Below are 24,537 nucleotides of genomic sequence, written 5' to 3'. Positions count from 1 at the left end.
CGCAGAAGCTGAAACCAAGCCAATTTTTCCCTAAACTTTGAGTATGCGTGGGTGTGCATTGTTTCCCAAAGCTATCCAACTGAGAAAGGGCATTTTACGTGATAAAATTCCACTCTAAAGACGTCAGCGCTCAAGGCTAAACTGACAAGCAATCATCCACATTTATGTTGGTTTCGCTTGAGGTGAATTTGGCTCATATAGAAAAAAAAGTCTCAATTTGATTGAGTAGTAGTGAAGTTACATAAAATAGTGGAAAAAAACCTAGCCAGAGGATTTTACAAAAACAAGGTTATTCTGAAATGTTCAACAAAGCAAATTTTGTCAGTCAAGTTCAATGCTATGCACCATGCTTAGCTACTTGGCACTGACCATTGGCATACGGAAGTTGCTTAGGAAGCAACAAACCTGAAACACCTGCTCAGCAATGTCCATCATTGTGATAGGAAATGGCCGATCGAGAATGTGAAATTGCTTCACCCTCCCGATCACGCGCTCCACGACCACCCGGGCGCTTGCCACCTGCCGGGTGTTTGCTACGTCTTGCTCAGGCATCTGAGGCTCGTGTGGCTGCCGGAAAGGCGGAATGTGCACTTGCACTCCAGGTGGCAGGTCATTAAATTTAAAACCCTTGTCCACCATGATGGCGTCCCCTGGCTGCAACTGCCCCATGAGCTCACTATCCTCGACGATCGTCCGGTCTGAGGCAGACCCACCCCAGAGCCCCGAGACGTAGCAAATGTACCCGTTGGGCGTACAGCCAACAATAGCCTTGTACGTGTTGTAATGCTTGTACGGAGAAAAGGTCTGCCTCTGAGCAAGCAAAGCCGATGGCTTCTGAGTGCGCACCTCAGTTGCATCAAGAACGATTCTCGTGTTGGGAAATTTGTGAAAAGAATCGGGGAGTTTTTTCCGAGTCTCCAGAACAGTTGGAAAATAGATCAGTGCCCTTAACTCTCGCCGAAGAAAGTTAATCCATGTCGTAAACACCTTACTAACATGCGCTTCAGTGATGTTGAAATTGCGGGAAAGTTCCCTGCCTGCCATCCCTGTCCTCAGCCGCACGAGGACCATGAAAAACTCATCCCTCAGGTCTAGTTTCCCTGTGCGGCGCTTCATCTCACCGTCTGTCTTGGTGTCTCCGTGCCAGTAGGTCATTCTGGCTGCCCGAGGTTCAAGAAACTTATATAGTTCGTCGAAGACAGAAAACTCGGGAAGCCCAGTGTAATACATGCAGCTTTTAGGATCCTCTATGATGGTCTCAACTCTCAGCTGTGTCGCCTGCAGTGCTTCAACAGTCTCTTGGAGGCGCTTATTCTCAGACTGAAGATGCAGCATCATCTGCTGCATTTTTGCCAGTTTCAGGTCTCGCAGCCTGAGTGCCTCGGAACTGACACCCGCTGTGGTCAGGGCCATCGCAGCGTCCTGCTCCATTTCTGTGAAGCAATTGCACATATATAAGTGAAGATCATGAAAGCCGATGTTGCCCAGTAACTCCTTGCAGATACAGCAACAGATATATACTTTGGGACCGTGTTACATGTAAAAAAAGAACTAGCCAACAGGGAACCAATAAAAAATTGCAGTGTCTTAGCTCGGCTATGCCAGGATCTATGTAGCGTAAGCTTAGGTTCAGCTGGTTATTCTTAAGGCCGTTCACACAGTTGCGTTCGGAGCGACCACTACGCTTACGAACGAATGCAACCGGTTGGAACGACAAGTTACCATAGCAACGAAGCGCCAAACGGTCGTTTTGTTCGTGTTCATTCGCAACGCAAGGAGTTGAGCCGGGCTGAACTTTTTCGTTACGTTGGGAAACGACGGGAGCGACAGACCAATCACAGATCGAGGAAAGCTCGGTCACGCGCTTTGCATGGACGGCGTGGTGAACGCTCATAGTGCCCCGTAAAAGCGCTATCATTGACTGTGAATTTTCGTCGTGTGCCGTTATGATAACCCAGCACAAGGGAAGATCCACCTACTCCGGCGGCGATCTCGTGGCGGCACTCTCAAGACAGCAGAAACGCCCGTGTCGTCGTGTTTGTTTACTTCGGCTACAGTGGTGCTTTCTTAGCATTCGTGTCCTCGAACATCGCCCGGATTTCTTTTTGGCGCATTCCATGCGTGTGCTCAAGATCAAGGTATTACTGGTGTGTACCGTATAAAGGATGTGAGTTTTCACGTGTTTTCATCACCCGAGAAAGGTGATTAGTGTTAACAACCCTGAACGCTCGCAACGTCTATCTGACCACGAAATTATATTTCTGCGTTGCTATATTGCCGCTAAAATTTTATTGTCTTTTATGATCGTAGAAAAGCTGTGTGGCGAGATTTGTATTGTTGGCAAAGTCGTGTATTAAAGTCGTGATTGTGCAAAACGGCGTACTGCATTTTTTTTTTAATGCGCTACCCTGCAAGCGTATCCTGAAAAAAAAAATAAAGTTTAGGTAATAGAAGACGATATGTCTATTTTCTGTTACGCAAGTGAGTGGCAGAGCGTCCCCTTCTTTTTAGAGGCACCGCTGAAACAGCTGACGGCGGCAGAGAGGCGGTCGCCATGCTGCCGACCCGCTGCGCTTGTGGCAGTGGTTGCAGGAGTGTACGCGCGGCGCAGAACGGTCACTCTGGTCACATTGGACGCAGTCGTGGATAACGGGTTCGTTGCAGATGTCTGAACCAGCCTTTACACAGCTATTGTAGCCGCACAGCAGATCTTCGTGACTGTTCGCCACAGTCGAAACCTCCGGCTGCTCCGGTGAGGAGTCTGAGGACCTCGCGTCGGGCACGAAACCGTCCGCCATGTTTTAAGCGTAGCTGGGTTGCTTACTATTGGCTAGGAGCAAGAGCTGAAGCTCGTTTCTCATTGGCTGTTGCTTCGTATGGTTGCATTCGGTTGCATCTGTGTGTACACATCACGCACAGTTGTCGTTGAAGTCACAGCGGTTGCATTCGTTTGTAAGCACAGTGGTCGCTCCGAACGCAAGTGTGTAAATGGGCCTTTAGCTTTTCTGGTTGTCTAGGATTAGCTTATGATGCTTACTACTACTTCAATGACACACACACGGTATATGCATTATGTGACTGCTTCAGGATACGATGATGTGCGCCGTGTTATGTATCAAACAACCAAGCTGCCGCCCAGAGCAACCGGACAGCGCAAGCCATGATCTCGAGTGGGTGGATGCGCGTGGCGCATGCATCGGGGACTGACATGTGTGACGTCACTGCTCCTTGTGCATGCGCAGCACGGCTCTCCAGGAGCCACGCGAAACTACTCAACCTCAGCCAGTGTAGCTTACGCTACAAAAACATTTGTGTAAGGCACGTCAGAATATTAGGCACAGGAGAAAATCGGCCCTCGTTAAGTCCTTACTTTGAACCCTTTTTCTTCACTTTAAGCCCATAGAAATTAATTGCGAAAAGACCTAAGCATGCACCGATATCACTACCGCCATGTCGTTCCCAACGAAGCCCTTTGTTTGAAGCCAGCAAAATCGGACGCCATTTCCCCGGGCGTCATCTGCTAAAATCAATGCTTGCCGAAGAAAGACGGTTAAGGGACACAGCAGCTCTGGGTAGTCGGAGCAAGTGAGGCTCACAAACAGGCCGCACTATGCACCACCACCCCCTGCTTCCCTCAAGGAATTGTAATCTAATCTCAGGCTCGAGCTTGTGTCCAGCTTCGTCGAAACCGTCAAAGGTTTAGAGCCAAGCCAGGCACGTGGCCAGGGCCCCCCCCCCCCCCATCCCCCAAAATCTACTGTTTTGCTGGGACCTCCTCTCCCCCCTCCCCCTCATACAGCATTTTATCATGGGCGGGCCCCTCCAAAACAGAATTCTGGCTACGTGCCTGAGCCAAGCTACTGTATAAAAAAAAAAGTCAAATTTGAGGGTTTTACGTGCCAAACCTACGAAGGGCATCTGGCACGCCCCAGCGGAGGACTGAGGATTAATTTCGACCACCTGGGGATCTTTTGACGTGCAACCGAAAGCTCGGTTACACGGCGCCTTCTCCGCAATAAGCCTACGTCATATTGCGGGCACCTCGGTCAGGATTCGAACCCGCCACCTGGGGACCCGTAGGCCGGCGCTCTCGCCTCGGAGCCACCGAGGCGGCTAGCTACTGTATCAAGGAAAGGCTGAAACAGGACCTTAAGTGTGTAATAGAATTCTCTATGAAAGCGTATGATTCCTGTCGGTCGTTCTACACCCATCGGCATCATCTGTCATGGTGTATGCCTAAACTCTGACAGTGCAATACTCCTACATACATAACAAAACTGCCCCCTTGCTTACATGAAGGGCACAAATGATTACACTGAGTCGCACATGCCACATTCTTACTTACACATAGGTTGCTGAACCCGTTTACATAGAGAGTATGCTGTAATAAAAGGCCAAGTACAGACAATTCACACCTTCGGGGGGTTGCTCTGAACATGAGGGCCCGCTAAACATCTCATCAGGTCCCCTGGAGGGCAGACTGGGGCGCACACTTTTGCCTGCCGTCATCATGGAGTCAGCGGGAGGCGAGGGCTGGCCCACCAGCTGCGAGGCTCCCAGCTGCGGGCTGGTGGGGACTGCAGCGTCCGTCGGAGCTGGATTGTTGTTCAAATATAACATCTATCTTGGTGACAAAACAAACAAGGCATGCATACGATTACGGCAAATCAGCTGCATCAGATAATTCACACCTTGGGGGGGTTGCTGCGAGCATCCTCCTTGTGCGAGCAAGGCAGCCACCGCTGTTGAGGGCTGGCCTGCCAGCTTTGAGGATCCCGGCTGCAGGCTGGTGGGGACTGCAGTGTCCGTCGGAGCTGGTTTGTTCAAAGATAACATCTGTCTTAGTGACAAAACAAACAAGGCATGCATACGATTACAGCAAATCAGCTGCATCAGATAATTCACACCTTGGGGGGGTTGCTGCGAGCATCCTCCTTGTGCGAGCAAGGCAGCCGCCGCTGTTGAGGGCTGGCCTGCCAGCTCTGAGGATCCCGGCTGCGGGCTGGTGGGGACTGCAGTGTCCCTCGGAGCTGGTTTGTTGTTCAAAGATAACATCTATCTTAGTGACAAAACAGACAAGGCATGCATACGATTACAGCAAATCAGCTGCATCCCCTGGAGAGACGTTTTTTTCTATTCTTAGATTTTGTGTCTGGTGCAGGCTACTTCAAGCCATGCACAGGGTCTCAAGTGTTACTGTGGGTACGACATGCTTTTGGACCGCTTTTTAAAAGACATTCAGAAAAGCTTGCACTGCGACTTTGGTTTTAGCTGTCGAAAAGTTGCAAGTCACAGTTTCTATAGTAAATGTCACGGAAAGCAGAAACGTTTCCTGCTTTCCGTGTAAAACGGAATAAACGGACAGCAAAAAACATTTTTCACAGAAATACAACCGCCTTTCGCGCTTCCTACTCCATCGGTCCGCAAATCATTACACATCAAAGAGCCGCCGTCAGGTAAAACAGCTAGCTTCAACGCACGAACGCGAAACGGCCAAGAAATAGCAAGAGTACAAAAACTCGCGTAAGTTTCAACTAACGTCACTTCGTACCTTCGGTGGACGCGCGATTTTTCCATCGCATGTAGCGAGCGAGAGGCGGCGGCTGTTTTCTGGCGTGCTCGAACACGGTCGGCACGAAGTCGGGGTGGTGCCTGTCCAGCGATGGTTTTCCTGTTTAACGAAGCAGCAATGTAACGATCACGCAACTTTCTATCGTCTTCTATTTGCACTTCTGAGGAGCGATTAAACGACTTACCAGTGACAAAGTGAGCGCCGCATAAACGGGATTGTTCACTTGGCTCCCAAGGCCTTTTTGGGTCTGTCCAGCGGGCCCTCTTCACCGCGCGAGTCCACGCCGCTCTACGATCAGGGTCGTACTTTGCCGACGGGAAACGGAAAAAGCTTTTCCCCTCCCCTGGCCTGTGCCAATTTCGGCACCCAAAGGCCACACAATTTGTTGGCATCGTAGTACAACCTCACCACAAGCCACAACTCGCCATTCACTCACAGCAAAATGGCGATGTTGTTTTCCTACCGGCCTAATTCGGCCTGGCAACATGTGCGCCGCGTACTCTCAAACCGGAATACCCGGAAAGAAGTGGATTAGAGCCTCCTTGCGAAGGCTGCTTTTTTCGGCGGCGCGACGGCCCGTGGTAAAAAAACCATAGAAAAGTTATAGACGCTTTACACACGCGCCAGGTTTAGCCGCTATTGCTGGCTTTCTCTTGTCTTACCGAGATGCCGAGCCACTGAAACGAACCTTAACGAGCCTCCACAAAGGTCAATGCTGAGGAGAAAGACGCAGTAGCACTTAAAATGGCAATAACCTGTCCTGCTGTGCTAATAATGAAGTGGAGCGAATGGAATAAGAGGGAACAAAAATTGAAGGTCGGTTATGGCGGCGCCCATGCACAGCTGCCTGAAAGCGTCTATACGCATATACAAGCCAAGGCGGCAAATCGGTTACACCGGCAAAGAGAAGAGAAGGAAGCTGCGCAGTCGATCTCGAGCTTTCCTTCCAGCTGGCTGCCAGTGTTTTGCTCTCAAGGCGCCTGGTTGTTCCTCTTGCCTCGAGTGGACTATCATTTCAAGCGCGACCGGGAAACGGCGCCAGAAAAAGAAAAAAAGATGCAGCCCCTTCTAGGACCGCCAGGTCAGATGGATCCAATGGACCAAATGATGGCGCGGGAGCTCATGATGTAAGTTCTAAACTGGTGAAATTGAACATTAGTAGCCCGAGTTACTAGAGGTTTTTTTGTAGACCGTGCGCTGCGAATCGCGGGGCTAGGGGGCGCGTGCTCAATTTATGTTTCAAAAAGAACGGCACAAGTCCCCGCTAGCAACCCGAAGCCCTGGCGAACAGTCTCCTAATTAGTCTTTATAATATGAACTTCTAGTAGACTATACGTTAGAGTTTCTTGTTGCTAGCGGGAGCTCATGCCATAATTTCAAAGCATAACTTGAGCATGCGACCCACTAGGCCCGCCATCCACAGTGTGTGGTCTACTTTCTAGAAAAAGGCCAAACCACGGCTCGCGAGCCTCATGCGGCTCTTCGAAAGCTCAAGTAGAGTTCGCGGCTTCCCAGTAAACATGAACCTCCCCCTCATCCTCCCCCCTCCCTCCCCCCCCCCCCCCCTTCCCGGGCAACAGAATCAAAAGGAAACAATATATAAAAAAAAGGTAGTTTGCGTTTTGTCAGCTTTATGCCATAATACGCACATCGGACAAGGTCCTTCTTTTTTCAAACGGAAAATCGCAATAAGAAAACATACTGAGCAATCTCTTTATGACTGTATTTTCGCCGGGGCCACCGACTGAGCGCGGAAAAGGTCCGAACTGAGTCGCTCCCCATTTTTATTCCGGCCCTTCTCTTAAAATTGTTCCATTTTATAAATGTTGAAGGATGTCCGCCCGGCCACCCTTGCTCTAGAGTATTCACTGGCGGCTATAGGTAAGTCCCAAGCTGCTTTGCGTACGGCGTGTGCGAGTGGCCTAAGGTGGGAGTAATATTTTGTGAAGAGGCATCTGGCAGCGAAGTGGCGTGAGCGGTTTTGCCGGGTTTGGTTGACACGCGCTTCAGTGATACACCCGCCGTACCCGACTGCGCGGCTCCGAAATTGGCGAAGAGGGACGCCGCCGGCGATCTTCGGTTGTTTAGCGGTTACGTCACGGCGCCGCTTCCTACAGTCGGTGGCAGGTGAAGAGTACAGTGGAAGCTCCTCCCACCTCTTTCCACTTCAGCAGAGCGAACGCTGGAGAGGAACTGGCCCCCTCTCCAGCGTTCGCTCTGCTAAAGTGAGGGGACGGGGAGAGGTGGAAGGAACTTCCCTTTAAGTCTTAACCTGTTACTGATTTCATAACGAGCCAATCCAGTGCGGCTTTCATTAATATGCGTCATGTCACATAGCATCTCAGAATACGAACCTCGCCGCCATCTGTCGGCGCTTGCACAAGGTGTCTTCTTGCCAGCCTCTACAGCTTCAGTTAGAGTGCCTTCATACACACGCGCACCCTAGCTGCAGTGGTGCTGTGGCGGCATCCCGTGGCGACGTCGCGAAGTTTGAATAGCCGAGCTCTACACCAGTTTGGTCAGCGCACGTACCAGGGCACTAATGCTAACGCATTGAAAAGCGCGGAGTCATGGTGTTTAACCGAGCGGAGCAAAGGCGGAAAGACGACAAGCGCCATGACAATACATTCTTGCCGCTGTTTGAATGGTATGAGGAGCGCAATTTCGTCTCCTTTTTTTGCAGTGGTTGTGGTGACGCCAGAATGAGACTGAGCTGTAATTGGCCCTGATTGAAGGATAGTAAGTAGACCTCAAAGCAGCTTGCGTTGAGGTCTACTATCCCCTCTATCCTTTAATGAGAACCAATCGGAGCTCAGTTCTGAGGTCACCGCAGAACCCCTGGAAAAGGAGCAGACGAACTTGCGCTCCCCATACAGCTGATGACAGTGTCGGCTGCCGTCAGACTTAGGGCTTGATTAAACTATTCTTTATGCACTCGTGGGAAAGCTTACATTGGACCAATAGGACGCGAGGAAGAACAGCGCCCATGCGTTGGTTCAGAACTCCGCGACCAGCTGCGCCCTTCAAAATGGCGACGACGAGTAAGGCGCTGAGGCCTCGTCGATGCCGACGATAGAAACCCTCGTTTTTCTCCGTCTGGATCTAAGTGCACGTAAACAAAAAATAAATTGAACCCGCTTTCAACAGGACGCCGTCACCGAGAAAGCAGCAAGATTGAGGCGGAAGCTTGCGCTGTAAGCGCACAGGTCACTACGTAGCATACGGCGCTTCGACGCGCACAGCCTCGTAGACGCCACGCATGGATTTGCTATAAAATCTGTACACACAAATTAGGCTAGAATACAAATCTTATTGCACACTTCAAATGCGAACTATGCTTACATTAGTTCGGCGGTGATTCCGCCGTGAAAGTTGTTGCTAACTGCAACAGTGACAGCGGGAAACCCACGCTATCAGTCAAACACCTTCCTCCTTGTTCCCCGAGGCGTACTCACATAACTAATTTCTCACTTTTAATTGATGTCCACTTTCGGAAAGTATCCAACGTAAGGGACCAAAAATATGCAAATCACCAAAGTAGCCCACGCATAAGGGTGGAGGGGCTAAGCGGGACCGAGCACTATAAAATGGTTATCATAATAAAGCACCTCGACTGATTGTGTCGCTGCCGAAAGTAACAGGACGCTCTGCAGCAGTTGTACCGTGTGTACAATTTAATACTGTTGAGAAAAAAAAAAACAACCAGAAATCAACACAGGCACCACCGCAACGAGCAGCGAACTTGGAGTATACAGGCGCGCAACAATCTCCCGCTCGCTTCGCCGGTCCGACCGACATCTTCTTACGGATACATTCTTTTTTGCTGTCTTGAATTTCTTTGCAACAGCATTGCAGATATTCAGCGATCTAAAAGCACACACAAAAATTAAGCGCTCGAAGTAAAAGACAAAGAACAGATAATTTAGTTTCTACAAGCAAGCAGAGACACAACGGCCACCTTGTCGGCCAAATGACCACTGATGCAGGCTCTGGTTTTGTAGCTGGTTTCAGACTCACATTTAGGCAACATTATTTGATCTATGTCTGAGTAACAGATAACAAGCGAGCTAGATGCTCGCAGACGACACATACAACGCAGCCAACGTTGTTTGCAGCGCTCAGCAGCCTTTGTCGCGGCCGCTACAAGCAAAAGTTGGTTTTGGTTGGTTCCAGCCGCCCCAAAGTGCTGTTTCAAGGACATTCAATGACCCTACTCTTTCCACCAATCTGATTCGGCTGCCGTTGCCGTTTACCGGCCTGTCTATAGCTGGTCCACTATTGGCTAACGGCAATCATTGCGAGGTGTTTTCTATTGGCTGTTGCTTACGTTCTGTAGCGCCTTGGCGGAGCAGTGTGAACGCGCACAACGTAATCGTACGTAACCTAGCATAACGAATCGTAACGTAACATAGCATAACGGTAGTAAACGTAATGGCGTGAACCACCCATTCAAAGTGAAACAGATTATAATCATCCATCTAAAGCGGAGCCACCAGGCGTTGCTTTAAGGGATCGAAGTTTAGGAGCTGCATACAGCTTTCTGGGACAGAAAGCTTGGCAACCGGTAAGCGAGAAACTAGTGATGCGAATAGCAAAAAGTGGACAAAAAGCCGAATGTCGAATCGAATACGATTACCAAAACTTTTACTGACAATGATCCCACGGCTAAAAGAAAGAGGAAAAAACGCAAAGACGAGAAGTTAGCCCTAGCATTACGTGTTTATTCTCCGGCACAGCACGCGGAACAAATAAAAACTACATGTGTATCCGGTAAACGGTATATTCGCGCCATTTAGTTTAGTTTTAATAGTATCCGGTACACAGCACGAGGAGGGGGAAAAAGTATCTGAGAGCTCTGCAGTGCGTCGGAACAGCCTCCTTTCCCCTAAGGTCTTGTCGCAGCGGTCATCGCAAGGCCATCATAAGGCCAGCACAGGTTCAGTGCAAGATACGTAGGGATTCGTTTGGGTCTGATAAGATGTCGCAGCTATAGCCGTGAACGCCTACTGGGGATTCACACAGGTCTGATCATTTTTTATTAAAATCATACAGTGAGACGGAATCAAATTTTGCTCTGGATCCTGTTATACGACAAGGATTTATTAACATAATTATTGAAAAAAAAAGAAAATCGTATCATGGTTCCAACTTTTTGTTGTTCAAACCTTGACACGACAACTTCGGTGACGTGAACACAAATCTGGCCAATTTGTTATTGTCAGAAAAGTATAATGTTGTGTAGTGTTCTGTACTTATCGCGGATATTTTGCTTGCATCTCCAGTCAACAGGCGCTGATTGACCTGATGAACAAGCCTATTATTCCTAACAGCCTGGTCTTCTGCTGCGCATGTCTGTACCTCGTTTTCATTGTGGGAGTTCTTGGCACCGGTGCTATCTACCTCACCATTCGCTGTACGTTTTGTTTCTATTATAATTGCATATAGAGCAATGCATTTATCGTGAGTTTCAATTTTTTTTCTTCAAATCGTGTTGATATTTACAGCAACGTACCTCTTCTTTTCTTATATACATAGCTCTATTTAGTAACACAGTGAAAAGCCATATGTGTGATCTTTTTTGCACTGAGCGCTTTATGACTGTGAATCACCGGGAACATTATATACGTTAAACGAAATATTACCAATGCAGCTAAAGTAAAACATTGCAGATTATTCACTTTATTAACTAGAACGCTGTTATGTATCAGCTCAATAGTCGTTCTTGATCAATAGTTCTTTTAGAACCTGTCATAATGTTTTTTTTGTTTTTTTTTAACTTACATCAAATAGGGATCTTTGAGTTTGTCGGAAACTACAACTCTGCGTTTTACCCGTACTCAAATAACTGGGGCGATTTATTTTTGTGCTAGCCATGCCCATGTGCGAACAACATAAACGTAGCTGCTCGGGTGAAAAATTTATTTTTCTCTTTAACAGCCACTTATAATTAAACAGCACGGAAAGTTGTAGAATCGCAGCTACTGTTTCTTTCAGAGCCGTAAAGACCAGTTCACACATACCACACAGTGCGAAATTCAGTGCTATAAACACAGCGCTGACTTCAAGCCAGATCCGCTGCTGTATCAGAGCTCGGAAAACATGATCTCCTTCTCCAGGGCCCTTTTCCATGTTAGACACACGTCTGTTATAAAGGGTACATCCATTAGCATCTATCCATTCATCCATCAACGCTGATTTTTCAGAATATCGGAGTAAAACTCATTGAAGAAAAACCCAAGCAGCACGTATTTGGCCAATCATTGGCCGATGGCTGGCAATGGTTCTTAGGCAGGTGGCCAGACAGTGGTCAGTCATTGGCCGGTGACTGGCTTTTCTCTGGCCATTGGCCAATGCCCACTCACCATCAGCCAAGCATGAGCCGATGAATGGCTACTCTTTGGCCATTTCCCAAAGGACCATGGCCAGCCATGGGCCAATGATGGGCCAAATTTTCGCTGCTTGGTAAATTATCGGAGAAGTGCCCACTGGAGAAATGCTTACAGGATAAAAGCTTACGTAAGAGAAGCTTATCCACTTTTGTGCTTGTCCGGAGAAAATGTCGCCAGTATTTCGAGAGACCCAAGGAATATGTTTTATATAACTTGCTCGTTGACTGCTAGGGAAAATGGAAAATAACTGCATGTATTTAATGCATCCAAACATACTTTGGTGGGGGAGCGTTTTCGCAACTTTCAGCGATGCTGGTACAGCGGCGTGAGAGTCGCGGTCTCTATTTCCTGGAGGATCGGCTCAACAATAAAGGTGCTTGCGCCCACCGTACTCGTTCCTGACGTGAAGAAATGAAGTAAGGTAGTAATACTTTTATGCAGAAGAAAAAAAGTTACATACGCGTCGCAGTCCCAACCTCGTATACTGCTGTTCTATGACGATCATTCAGATGACAACCATTTGGACAGGCGCCGACTTTAAGCTTGGTTCACATATTTGTACGTGAGCTGTCATCTACATCCGTTAAAAGGCAGGTGAGGTTTTTTCCGCATTTCACGGTTTTTACGATGAGATTTACACGGAGAGTTTTTCTCAGGCGAGTTTATGTCCGGTAAGCTTTTCTCAGGTGAGCTCTTCTCCGCTCTACGACTTCGCAATATCTCAGCGCCATGCGACATGCGTGAAAATGGCCCCAACTCTTCTTGAAAAAAAAAAAAATAATAATAATAACTGCTGAGAATATTTGTTTTTGTTTTTTGTTGCCTAGGGCTGCTCAGGAAGTTATCTTAGAATGTATGTATAAAATGGAAGTGCTTCTTCGTAAATATTATTTGTTTCCTACTTTTGAAGTGTTTCTCTTTACACACTTTTCTCCTTATGTCCGGACGCAGCCAATTCTACGAGCTGATAGAACCAGAGAAAAGCATCAAAAGGAGTAATTCATTGGACATTATGTGTACATGATTGGTTCAGCGATGGTAGAACACATACAGAAAGCTGAAGAACGCCATGATGTTGCTCTTTTGACGCTCTTTGATTGCGCGGTACCAGCCACTCGTAGTGTTAGCTGCGTGAGTCCTGTGAAGGACGGATCGTGAAATAAATAATGGTTCGTGCTTTCTTTAGCATGAACATAATAGACAAATAATTTGTTGCAAGTTTGAATCAAGATAAGGTCTGCCCCATAATTACATGGAATAAAAAGCATATCTACGTTATAAAACCGCGCGACATTTTTTTTGTATACACTCAGAATGGGATGTTACGAACCAATTGCTTCAACGCCGGACTTGTCTAAGTCTCTCATAAAAAAAAATTAAGTTCTCAGTATCGGGGTCAAAATTTGTTTGAGTAGAGTAGACTTACTAAATTTCAAAGTAATTCAGCGAACTATTGTAAAAAAAAAAGTAGCAAATTACTTTCCAAGTTACTTTAACACTTGGTTCTTCCTCTGCGTGCCTTTGTGTTTTGATCTTTTTTTTTAAAGTTTTGTCAGATGACGTACAAAGTGGTTTTGACATTTACGCGCACTCTGTGGATGTTTGTCGTTTCTACCTTAAGGTTTCACTCTGCATAAGCTTAGTTTTGCAAACATTGCACTTATCTTTTTTTTTTTTTTTTAAGTCGATGTCTGGATTACAGGCATATTCGGAGTTTTGGCAGTCACTGTCAACTAAGTAGATCACACGACTCTCCCGCGCGGCTACAGGCTTCTTTCCTCCGGTTACCCTCCTTTCCTTCCAAGACTATCGTCGCTTTCTCGCAGAAATCCTTTCCTTCCTACAGAAATAACTGCAACTTTAAACTCAAGCAAGAAGAATAGAAAGAAAAAAAGAAACATTAACACGCGATTCTTCGCGTACGGCACAAGAACGACGAAAATGACGTTTCTTGCATAGCTCGAAATCGAAGAGCACCTTGCGCGCGAGCTACATAGCGGACGCTGCTTTTGTTGCCTTCTTTGGGTGACGCTCGACGTGCGTAATCGGCGAGAGATGTCCACGGGAAGGGACAAGCCCTTTCTTACAAATGCGCGCAAGTTGCCTCTGGGAGGACGCAAATATAGCCAAAGTCTCCGAGCTAATCCCGCGGTTACTCCGCCCCACTTAAAGCGCACACTTTGAGACGCACCTTCGCGTTACGTGCCCGGTTACGACCGTCGTTCGGGCCCTCGAAAAATGGCTTTCTCCGTGAATTATTTTTGCTCGAGGCTTGACCACTCTTTCGCGAATATCAGGTGATTTCCCTTTTTGCTTTGTTTGTGCAAAAATATTTACTGAGAATAAAAAAAAATAAAAAAATTCAAAAGTAATTTGTAACTTGAGTAAAAACTACTTGAAAAATGTAGTTAAAGCAAACTGCTAGTTATTGAAATAAACATGTAATTGAAAAATATTAATTACAAAAAATGTAGCTGAACTAAAGTAACTTCAATTACGTAAAAATCTGCTTCTACAGGTATAACATAAAGCATCTGACCGCAAATTTATAATATGTGATCAATAGAATTGTTATTTTGACTGTGGTTCGTAGCTGCCACTGTCTAGCATGTGACCAGTATCAAGCCAATGGCACGGCAGCCTTCTTTTGTGTCGGCGGAGCTTTACGTAGGTGGCACCTCTCCTGCTTATCTTTATGCTGTCAACACATCCTAGAGCCCCAACTACGTTGTTTCCAGGGTAGAACGACTGCAACGGGTACAACGAGTACAACAGCGATCATGTGAACAATATTTTCGTTTCCAGTTGTTCCCCCGCCCGCTCGGACTGCCGTGGCGGAATTCGAAACCGAAATCGTCTTCAACAGAAGTGAGTTTCGACAATATTAGCCTTCTTTAAAGCTCACTTTTTTCGCTGCTCGGCGTATAAGAGCTTATGTACACTCTAAAAAAAGCCCGTGCATCTACTTCCACGCACACCGATCGGAAAGCCAATGACTGCAACTTACGGAGGAAGCTCAGCGAATGGCGATGCCGAAACGTATGTTTAGATAAAAAAAAATGCAGTCTGAGTTGTGGCATTAAGCAATGCAAGAGTGACGTTTTGCATTGCTTAATGTCACAACTCAGACTGCGTTTTTTGATCTAAACATATGTATGTTTCGGCATCGTCATTCGCTGAGCTGCCTCCGTAAGTTACGGTGATCGGCTTTCCGAGTGTTGTGAGGGAAACTAGACGCACGGGCGTTTCTTAGAGTGTACGGAACTGTTTAGACAAAACTTGAAACGGTCGTGCGTATGATAGGATTTTTTTTTTTTTTAACATTGTTGTCAATAATAATTTAATGTCAATTCGTTCAATGTTTTGTTCGCTTTCTAGCGTAAACGATAAAAGGTACACGGTAAAGTGTAATGATTCTCACTGTTTCATTTCATTGTTGTGCAATATTTCGGTTATGGGTTTCACGGTTTCTGCTCTTTACCATGTTCGTTGCACTGACCTTGTTTCATATTGTACGTTTCAGTCATTGTTTAAAAGCCCGTCCTACAACGCCTTCTTTGAGAAGGCAGTATTATCTGTAAATAAATAAATAAATAAATAAAAATAACAGAAGGCAATCAGTTTGGCAATATTACAAAAAAAGGAATAATAAAGCAATCGTACAGTCAGGCAGTAATACAAAAAGGCAATTAATTCCGGACTTCCTTTTCATAATGTCATTCAATCCTCTAATTTATGTTTACATACCTTATGATATTGGTCACTTGAGAGATATAAAAAAAACGTGTGTTCGTGTTCTTCTCGGGTGCTAAGAAGTAGGTGAAAGGTGTAATTAGCTACTTGACTAACTTCGTTCAAGTTAACTTTGAACTATTTTATATAATAAATGCGACAGCATTAATTGTCCCTTGGAGCGCAGCTGGCATTGTCTGTGACCAAAAAAAACGGCTCCTAACTTCCCTCCCAAACGGCGGTTAAGATGGCTGCGACGCGTGTTCCAAGGAACGCCACCCCAGTCTTACAGAGAAGCCCGTAAAAGGGAGAGGGTGACGAAGCGCGCAAAATTCCCTCCCCTATACCAAGAAAATGTTAGCCTTTCCCCTTTGGTGAAGAAGGAGGACCAGCGAAGCTTTACTGTGGTGCGAATGAAGCAATGGCCTGCCGCAAGTCGGCAAGCCAGAGTGGAAAGGCTGGAAAGGTTGCAGCCATCTATGAGCGACGGCGGCAACCAGACAACTAGGAAGCCGGTTGTGTGGTTGCCGCCGTCGCACATAGATGGCGGTAGCTGTCCAGAGCTTTGTGTCGAGATTTTTTGCCCGTGGACGCAATACTGGGTAACTAGCCCTTAATTATCTCCGCTGTAAAAAAAAAAAAAAAGAATGCGCCTTGAAAGGAGTCCGGAAGCAGTGCAGAACATCAAGGCACGGGATGGAACAAAAAATAGTCCGGATACCTTAAAGCCGGAATATAGTCCAGACCGGTCTAGTCCGTAAACGAAGCCGGATCTAACCAGACCGTAAACGAAGCCGGATCTAGCCAGCCCGTAAACTAAGCCGGACCTAACGAGACAGTAAAACAAGCCGGACCTAACCAGCCCGGACCTGACCAGTTCGTAAACAACACCGAGCTTGGCCAGTTCGGAACTTAAGCGGATCTGGTTGACAAAGATCCGTCCCTTGACGAAAACTTAACCAGAATGGTTCTGAAGGCTGGTATAGGTCTGTGAGAAAGCATTCTAAAATTGCACCACACTCAAAATATGTGAAAATCGATCCATTACACTGCAGCAACAAAATTACAAACTTGGTGTTATTACCAAATCGGCAATATTTGTACAATATCAGCCCATGCATAGTTTTTGTGAAAATAACTGGCACAAAACTATTTGTTTACATTCCAACCTGTAGTGTGGCTTTTAGTTTGCCTTTGAAGAAGTGTGCAACATTTAAAAATAAGTAAAATTTTGTCAGGATATTCTGTGTATGCATGCAACTGATGATAACAGGCCCCCCAAAGTAAAATGTTGCATTTCATTTATTTAAACAAAAAGCTGTACACACTATTATTCAAACAAAAAATAAAATTATGTACTTTAGTGCACTTTATGACCAAAGTCGTTCCATGACGTTTTCCAGATAATGTGAAGCAATTATAAAACACTAAAGTAGCACAAATAAAAAATGTTCATCGAAAATCATAAAAAAGGTCTAGATACTACGGCAAGCAGCAGTGATACAAAATAACACACCACTCAAGCCAATTCGTCAGGATCTTGTGAAACTAAATAAGCAATCGCGTGAAACAATTTGATATTAGGATGAAGCAGAGATTACTGAGAAAAAAATCGTACTGAATAATACATCATCACATCTTCATGTGATGATGTACACCAGGGCAAGGAAAACAAAATAAAAATAGTACATATACCACATGGCCAATGCATCAGCATTTAAAGCCTTAAAAGTGTATTAAGCCGGAATCTGTACTTCGCAAAAAGGCAGTAGGACGATTTAACGGGAAGCTAAAACAACCCCAGGACATCAATTTTATAACAAGTTCTCAAACGGAGAGCTCTATTTTTTTGTAGTAAATTTATGCTAATGAACGAAGCTGCCAGGCCGTATTATGACGCGCTACCGGTCTGACATCAAATTACGGGGCTTCCTTCGAAGCTTGCCTGGGAGAGGAGTCGAAGGCCGAGGAGCCTGGTAACCTGAAGTCAGACGTCCTGGCAGCTCCTCTGAATCGCGTCTTACATTTCCTGAAATACAGTCGCCCATTCGAGATATCCTCCCGTTACAACCCTAACCCTGCCTTTTTTGGTGCACAGATTTCGGTTCAGTATCTCTAAGAGGCATCATAAAAAAAAAAGGAAGATATGCAGATTATCCCTCACAGTTCATACCACATCAGTGTCAAAGAGATTTTTTGTAAATGTGGGCCTTGTTGTCCTTCCTGTTAACGTTTATAAAATATTTCCCTTTTAACTCCTTAACTTTTTCCTTTTCGTGTCAGCACTTTCTTCGGATTTTTGTTGGTTCCCACCTTCTCATTTTCCTCCTGGCCACCCCCCTCCCTCCCTTCTCCTTTTTCACCCTGGAAGCGTCCTTCTTTGTGTAGCGGCCAAAGGCGATGGGAAACCAGAGAAATCCCACGTTACTTTTCTCGTGGTTCGGATCAGAAGCTTAACATAGAAATTCTGAGCCTTGCGCTGTCAGTTTATCGCACATTTTGATTAATAACTCGGGAATAAAGCTAATTTGTAAATGAAAAAATCACCCACCTGTCATAGCGTCTATCTTTTCTGGGGTTAGCGGAGTCTTCCCCACTGCCCCCTCATTCAGAAGGCGCGTACAAGCCTGCCCGGACGCGCTCCGGTCGAAAAGAGCTGCAGGCTCCCATAGTGATGGACCGACCAAACACAAAGCGGCCAGGGGTCGAGGCATGGCCCACGGCGTAGTCTAGGGCCACCTCCAGCATTATAATACCGTGTCGCAGATAAATCTGCAATGAGTAACAATATCAATCAAATGCAAAAAAAAAGGTGAAATACAAACACGAATGGGCTCTCCATTTTCTTCTGGAGTTACGCTACTCATTTGTTTCACCAAAAAGTAAATTATTTAAATAAAAATGGAATATGCTAATATACAGAGATTGATGGCTATGCAATATACATCAAGAAAGTTTTTTTTTCTGTAATATGTACCAAGAAACTTTTTTTTACTGTTGATTTTATATTGTAGTCACAGCCCAAATTATATCATGGGATGACAAAATTGTTTTATGTTTTTTTAGCATATTAGAGTCAACGTCTACAGGACGAGATAATTGTTTTTGAATTCAAAGTCTGAAAGCACAGAAAGATTACACTGCATTAGCATGATGCATATTAATACATACAGTCCTAAACAGCTGAGCAACAAGCATAAAAATAGAAAACTATTTTGGCATAATTTTATGACAAGGCGTGAAGAAAACGACATAGATGAGAAGGTAGCATTACTGTAACTCAGCATCTTCCCTTTCTGTGTCCTGAAGTATGTTTCAATGCAGTTGACCTGTGCCTTCTTTGCTAGCTAGCACCTACCGGTGCATGGCACTACCCTGATGATATCTGGGAATGTAGCATTGGTACTGGCCTAGTGTTCTCCACAATATAATTATTCTAACTTCGAATTAAACATCGAGTTTAAATATAAGCAGTAGCGTTTCAAGAGCATTCATTAAAGGCATCAATTTCCTTTACACCCGTAGACTCTCTCACTCAAAAACAAGTTGCATTAAAATTGGGGGCGAATTGATAAGAAGTAAATTATAAACCCGCTGTTCTTGCTAAGAGTACATGGTAGAAATGCGGCACTATCATCTCACTGTCCTCTGCATGTTCTTTCTCAAAACTAGTTCAACTCATCTCATGGTGGGGTCACCGCTATCTCTCATTCATTGCTCGGTTGTTTCTAGACATGCCCAAACTTGAACATGTTCAAAATTGGATATGGCGGGTTCAATAATGTGAAACTTGTAAACGCACAAGGTACTGATACGAACATGTTTCATAGAAGTACCATGGGTTTTTACTTGTAGCCTTTTTAAGCATTCATCATTAATTTCTGTTATTGGCCCAATCGCCCCAACTGCGCAACTGCTTTGTTACGGTACCCTAAAGTGTCAAACTGTCGATCCTGTTTATTATTTCTCTTGCTATGTCGTACATCGGGAAATGTACAACCTTATTGAAAACTTGACGCTCTATCGCCCACCAAAAAAAAAACTTATAAAGACATTTATGAACAAGCTACTCTAAAACACATTCTTCATGCATTATTGTTCAAAACAAATAATCACACTAAATAACAATAAAATAAATAAATAAAAAATAACTCTACCATCGATTAAAACAGTGCTGCCCCCATAAAATAAATAAATAAGCACTATAAAATGTAGCAGGCTTTTCTAATTTTACAGCAGAGCTGTTAAGGGCTAGTTTCCCCCTATCGTGTCCACCAGCAAAGAAATGATGACACCGAACACTGGACAGCTACCGCCATCTATGAGCGACGGTGACGTGAACAGTAGAGTGAATGGTTCCGCAACCGCCGCGAGGCCGCTATCGCCTCAAGTTCCCATTCGTCGAGCGCTTCAGATTCTCTTGCGAAAGAAAAGCAGATCGCTCACCTGGAAAACCACCACCGAGAAGAGAAGCTACAGCTTCGCTGCTCTTCATTCTTCACCAGAGTGGAAAGGTTGAAAGTTTTTCCATTAAATTTAACTCAGAAACCATTCATTTAACCGGTTATAAATATTAATCGCGAATATTGCATTATTCTATTAAGCGGAATGTTAGTCTATTTATTGCCGAGCCCTACTTTTTAGTAATTTTCCTTAAGTAAATAAGTCGTTTTTTCTGGTTGCCGCCATGGCCATCCGCTAGCACCCAGGTCTAAAGGAACCCTAGCGCATGCTCCCTCCTTTTTAGATTTCGACCAACAAAATAAACACTTCGTATATAATACCGTCCAGATAGCAGCGACAGCAGTTCCGCCATTATTTGCATTTGGTTTTACGTGACGAAGCAAGTTACCATTAGACACCTTAAAGGCGGCTAACTTTCTTGAGACGCCTGATCCGTTGGCATGGCGTGCAGAAAACTTTTTTTCTTCATATTTATGCCGAAGGTAATTTAAAGCCACAAAATGCAAGATATTAATGTCTATTACGCTGGCTAGAAAGGGGATGTGCCAGCATCGCGGAGCTTGCTCCGCGTGTAGCGGCGCCCTAAGTATATTATGAGCACGATAGGTGGCGCGTTGATCGACACTGAGGTGCCTACGGCTGCTGCTTATCTCACGCGCATACGCTGACACCTCCCTTTCTAGCGGCCGTGATGCCTATCCTCGGCGTCAGCTTTTTTTTTTCTTTTTTTTTCTACGTTATTCAGTCTAGTTTTCCTTTCACAACACTCCCCTATCGTCAAAGCCAGTTGCGCGAGCGCGTGTGAATGAGAGTCAAAATAAATGCACGTGACTTCCCAACGGTGCGGGGCTAAAGCACTGTGCAAGCGGCGCTCGCCGTTTCATAAAGTTAACATAGGACGCTGTCAAAGCTGCTGGAGCGAGCGCGTGACTTCATCTATAGCTTCGTTAGCGCGAGAACGCGTGCATATGTTCGACGAGATCAAGTACCACAGAGCCTTATATGTAGAGAGTTTGGTCAATGGGAGGCGCGGGCAGAGCCAGGGCGTGCGACGAACTCGGAAAGAGGGCTTGGCATGCTCTCTTGACCAACCAGAAGCCGAAAAGAATCCCCTAGTGGTGGAAGCGAGAAACAGTTCTGATCAAAGTTCGATGTTCGTATATGGCTTTATTAAGCGCTTAAGAGTGACGTGGAGGAACTCTTCATGGTTGAAAATAGGGTGTACGTGTTGTTTTGATCATGATCATGCAGAAAGATAAGAAACGAATGCGCCGCTCAACTCTGTTTTGCTCGGACAGAGTGCGACCGTTCGGACGGCAGATTCCCGGCCCTCGGCGCTTGGCGTACGGATTATGTCGATAGTTCCGCTAGTCGCACTCTTTCACCATCATTTCGGATGAGCGTGATTAAAATATCACGTGTACCATATTTTCAGCCATCGAGAGTTACCCCAATGCAGTTATCAGGTTTGTTTCTCGCGACCATGCCAGGGTATTATTTCCGGCTTCTGATTGGTCACATTCGAATTTCTGAAGACGCCCTGGAACACGCCCAGCCCGCTTTCGGCGAATGGCGCCTCCTCATTTCTCTCCTATACTTCCCAACGGGTGGCCAAACTCTCTACATATACGGCACTGAAGTACCATGCTCGCGCCAGCAGTTTTAACAGCCGGGTGCGATTTCCTCAGTCCAGCACGCACATGTACGTTGCTTTGGAAAGCGGTCGAATCACGCGCCATACGCACGAACACTGAAAATGGAACTAGCCGGAAGCCCTCTTTTGGAAAGGTATAGACGCTTTGCAGCAGCTGTGCATGGACGCCGCCATAACTGACCTTCAGTTTTTGTTTCCTCTTATTCCGTTTATTTCACTTCATTATTACCACAGCAGGCCAGGTTATTGCCATATTAGATTCAACAGTGTCCTTTTCTAAAACATCGGCCTTTGTAGAGGATCGTCAACTACCGTTTCAGTCGCTAGGCATCTCGGTAAGACAAGAGAAGGTCAGCAATGGCGGCTGTAATTTGGCGCGTGTGTAAAGCGTCTATATATGAACGTTACTACAACACTCAGTTGGGAGACTCACCGTTGAAACCTGGACGGCTGGCGTCCACCGAGACCGAGCTAAATTAGAGTGCCTTCATACACACGCGCTTTTGCATAAGTGGTGACATCTCAGTCATTTTTCCGCCAAATCGTTTTTTATGCATTTTAAAGTGCGCGCAGTCCGGTGTCACTCAGCTCAAACGTGTAGCTTTGTCTAACGCATAAACGCAATTTTACCACCCAAGTAACGCAGCGAGTGCGCAAGAGCGTCACGCGCTGGCACATTCAGGGAAACAATGGATGTCTTCACCCTGACAGACAGGCATGTAGGCACCCTAAGCTAAATTAAAGCCCCTTTATGTTTCAAAAGTAGCGCAAGGTTCGTCGATGCACGAGGCACGTGCAACGCGCAGCCCTTGGGAAGACCATGGCGGCACAGCGCAGCACTGATCTAGATTTCAGACGCCATGAATTTCCCGAAAGCGGCGCGCGGCTCGTGCTGGGGCATTTCTACAACAATGAATGGCGCCACTTTTCCAATGATAGAGAGCTTTAAGCTAAATACGACAACAGCGCCACTCTTTATAATGTGTCTTACTGTGGTCACCTTGAGCTTTTAGGAAGCACGTTTTTGCGTATAGACCAACGGACAAAACTATTTTTGTAGTAACTTTTATTGGAGTTTAGTACAAAATAAAGGGCGCATAATGTTTGGTAATTCATTTATTTCGCAAGGTTTTGCGGCACAATTATTTTTCTTTTTTATACAACCACGCCTCAGCTGTGAGTTCAGGTAGCGCGTCCCGACCTAGGCGCATCCTAACTTCGCCAGTAAATCGGAGCGCGTCCACTTCAGAGACGGGGGTGGCACCTTCCACCGTATCTGCTTCGGCGCATAAAGGGGTATTCACATGAGGGAGAAATCCCGGGGATTTCTCCACGGCACGCGCTTCCTGCGACAAAAACTTCAACCTTTGCGATGTGCAAAAGCCTCGCGTTTTCGTCTCGTGATGCGCGCGCGCCAGGGAGAAATCCCCGGGATTTCTTCCTCGTATGAATACCCCTTAAACGACCGATTAAAGCCAAAATGGAAGTCACGTCCAGTACCTCGAGTGGCCGCTCCGCGAGAAATGGCGGCGTTGCTATCGCCATTAGTTCGGTTCTCGAGTACGGATCGGTGCCACTTTTTAGAGCAGGCTCTGTGGAAGTTTCCCAACTAGTAAGGTTGGTATACATATAGACGATTGTAAGCAAGGAAACTGGCCGCCGCCATATGTCTTTGCTCGTGTGGACGCACCCGTGCAGTGAAGCTTGCCAAAGCTATGTTCACGCGCAAGCTGCACGTGCTTGCACGCATGGGGCACAGTCGGGTAACCATTCTTGCAATATAGACCTTTCTAATGTTTACAAAGTCACAATCCAGCGTGCGATCTTCACAGCCCAGGACGTGTGTGTTCCTCACTTCGGAAAGCGAGCAAAGCACGCGCCGCACTCACAAACACTCTAGATGGCAAAAGAAAGACGAGACAGACAGGAGCGCTGTCTGTCTTGTCAGCGCTCGTGTCTGTCTTGTCTTTCTTTCTTTTGTCCTCGTCCAAAAAAAGCGCTACCATGCCTTTGGCAACCCAAGACTCTAGATGGAACCGGCCACACGCTCTTTTTTTTTAAAGGTCTATACACCAACTCATGTTTACAAACAAACCGGACCGCAAGCAGAATCAGACCACGTGAATTAGGCATAACAAGTGGGTGATGGTCACTGGTACCAATGATCAATATCTCCTTGTATCTATTGTTTACATCGACCCTGCTTACCAACCTTCAAACATAAGTCTTTTGAGGCCTGCACTTACGTCATATCGCAAGTACCGGCCAAAATTTGGTCTACGGGTCGGCGTCGTCTAAAAGAGCAGACGACAAGCAGAAACGTTTGAAAGAGCAGACGACAGTTCGAAAAGTCAGGCGGCCATTTAAACTTGAGAACGCACTGAACGTAGTACGGCAGGTGGTCCGCACAACTTGACGGTTTTTCAGCGTTCATGTTGGAACAAAACAAGTAAATTTGATTACACAAGGATCGTGAATTTAACCCAAAGTGCTTCCCGCCCAAACAATCGTGGTGCGACGGCGTCAGGTTTTCCCCTTTCATGGCACATATCCACGTTCTCGGACGAACCGAGCACGTGAAAACTGACCCTTAAACCTTTTCAACTCTTTTGGTACAGCCCGAGTCGCGGCGTTTTGACAAGAAGGCAGGTTTTTGTCTGGTTCCTTTCAAAACAACGCAGGAATACACGTCTCACATGGGGACTTCTGCCCACAGCTCCAGACCG

General features: G+C 46.1%; 1 protein-coding gene across 1 annotated transcript; it reads right to left on the bottom strand.

The window, feature by feature from the left end:
- On the bottom strand, window positions 1-1,132 carry LOC115315047. Its single transcript, XM_029974283.4, has one exon. It carries the CDS (start codon window positions 1,114-1,116, stop codon window positions 355-357), a length of 762 nt encoding a protein of 253 aa, XP_029830143.4. The 5' UTR covers window positions 1,117-1,132; the 3' UTR covers window positions 1-354.
- Window positions 1,133-24,537: the final 23,405 nt, after the last annotated feature.

Source organism: Ixodes scapularis, unplaced genomic scaffold, assembly GCF_016920785.2.
Source record: "Ixodes scapularis isolate PalLabHiFi unplaced genomic scaffold, ASM1692078v2 PGA_scaffold6__148_contigs__length_123643588, whole genome shotgun sequence".
Lineage (NCBI taxonomy): Eukaryota > Metazoa > Arthropoda > Arachnida > Ixodida > Ixodidae > Ixodes > Ixodes scapularis.
The sequence above is the reverse complement of the archived record's forward strand: the minus strand, read 5'-3'. Positions and strand labels throughout refer to the sequence as shown.

Excerpts from the sequence above, each read along its gene's own strand:
- LOC115315047 (XM_029974283.4), bottom strand. The coding sequence starts at position 1,116 with ATGAAGCGCCGCACAGGGAAACTAGACCTGAGGGATGAGTTTTTCATG.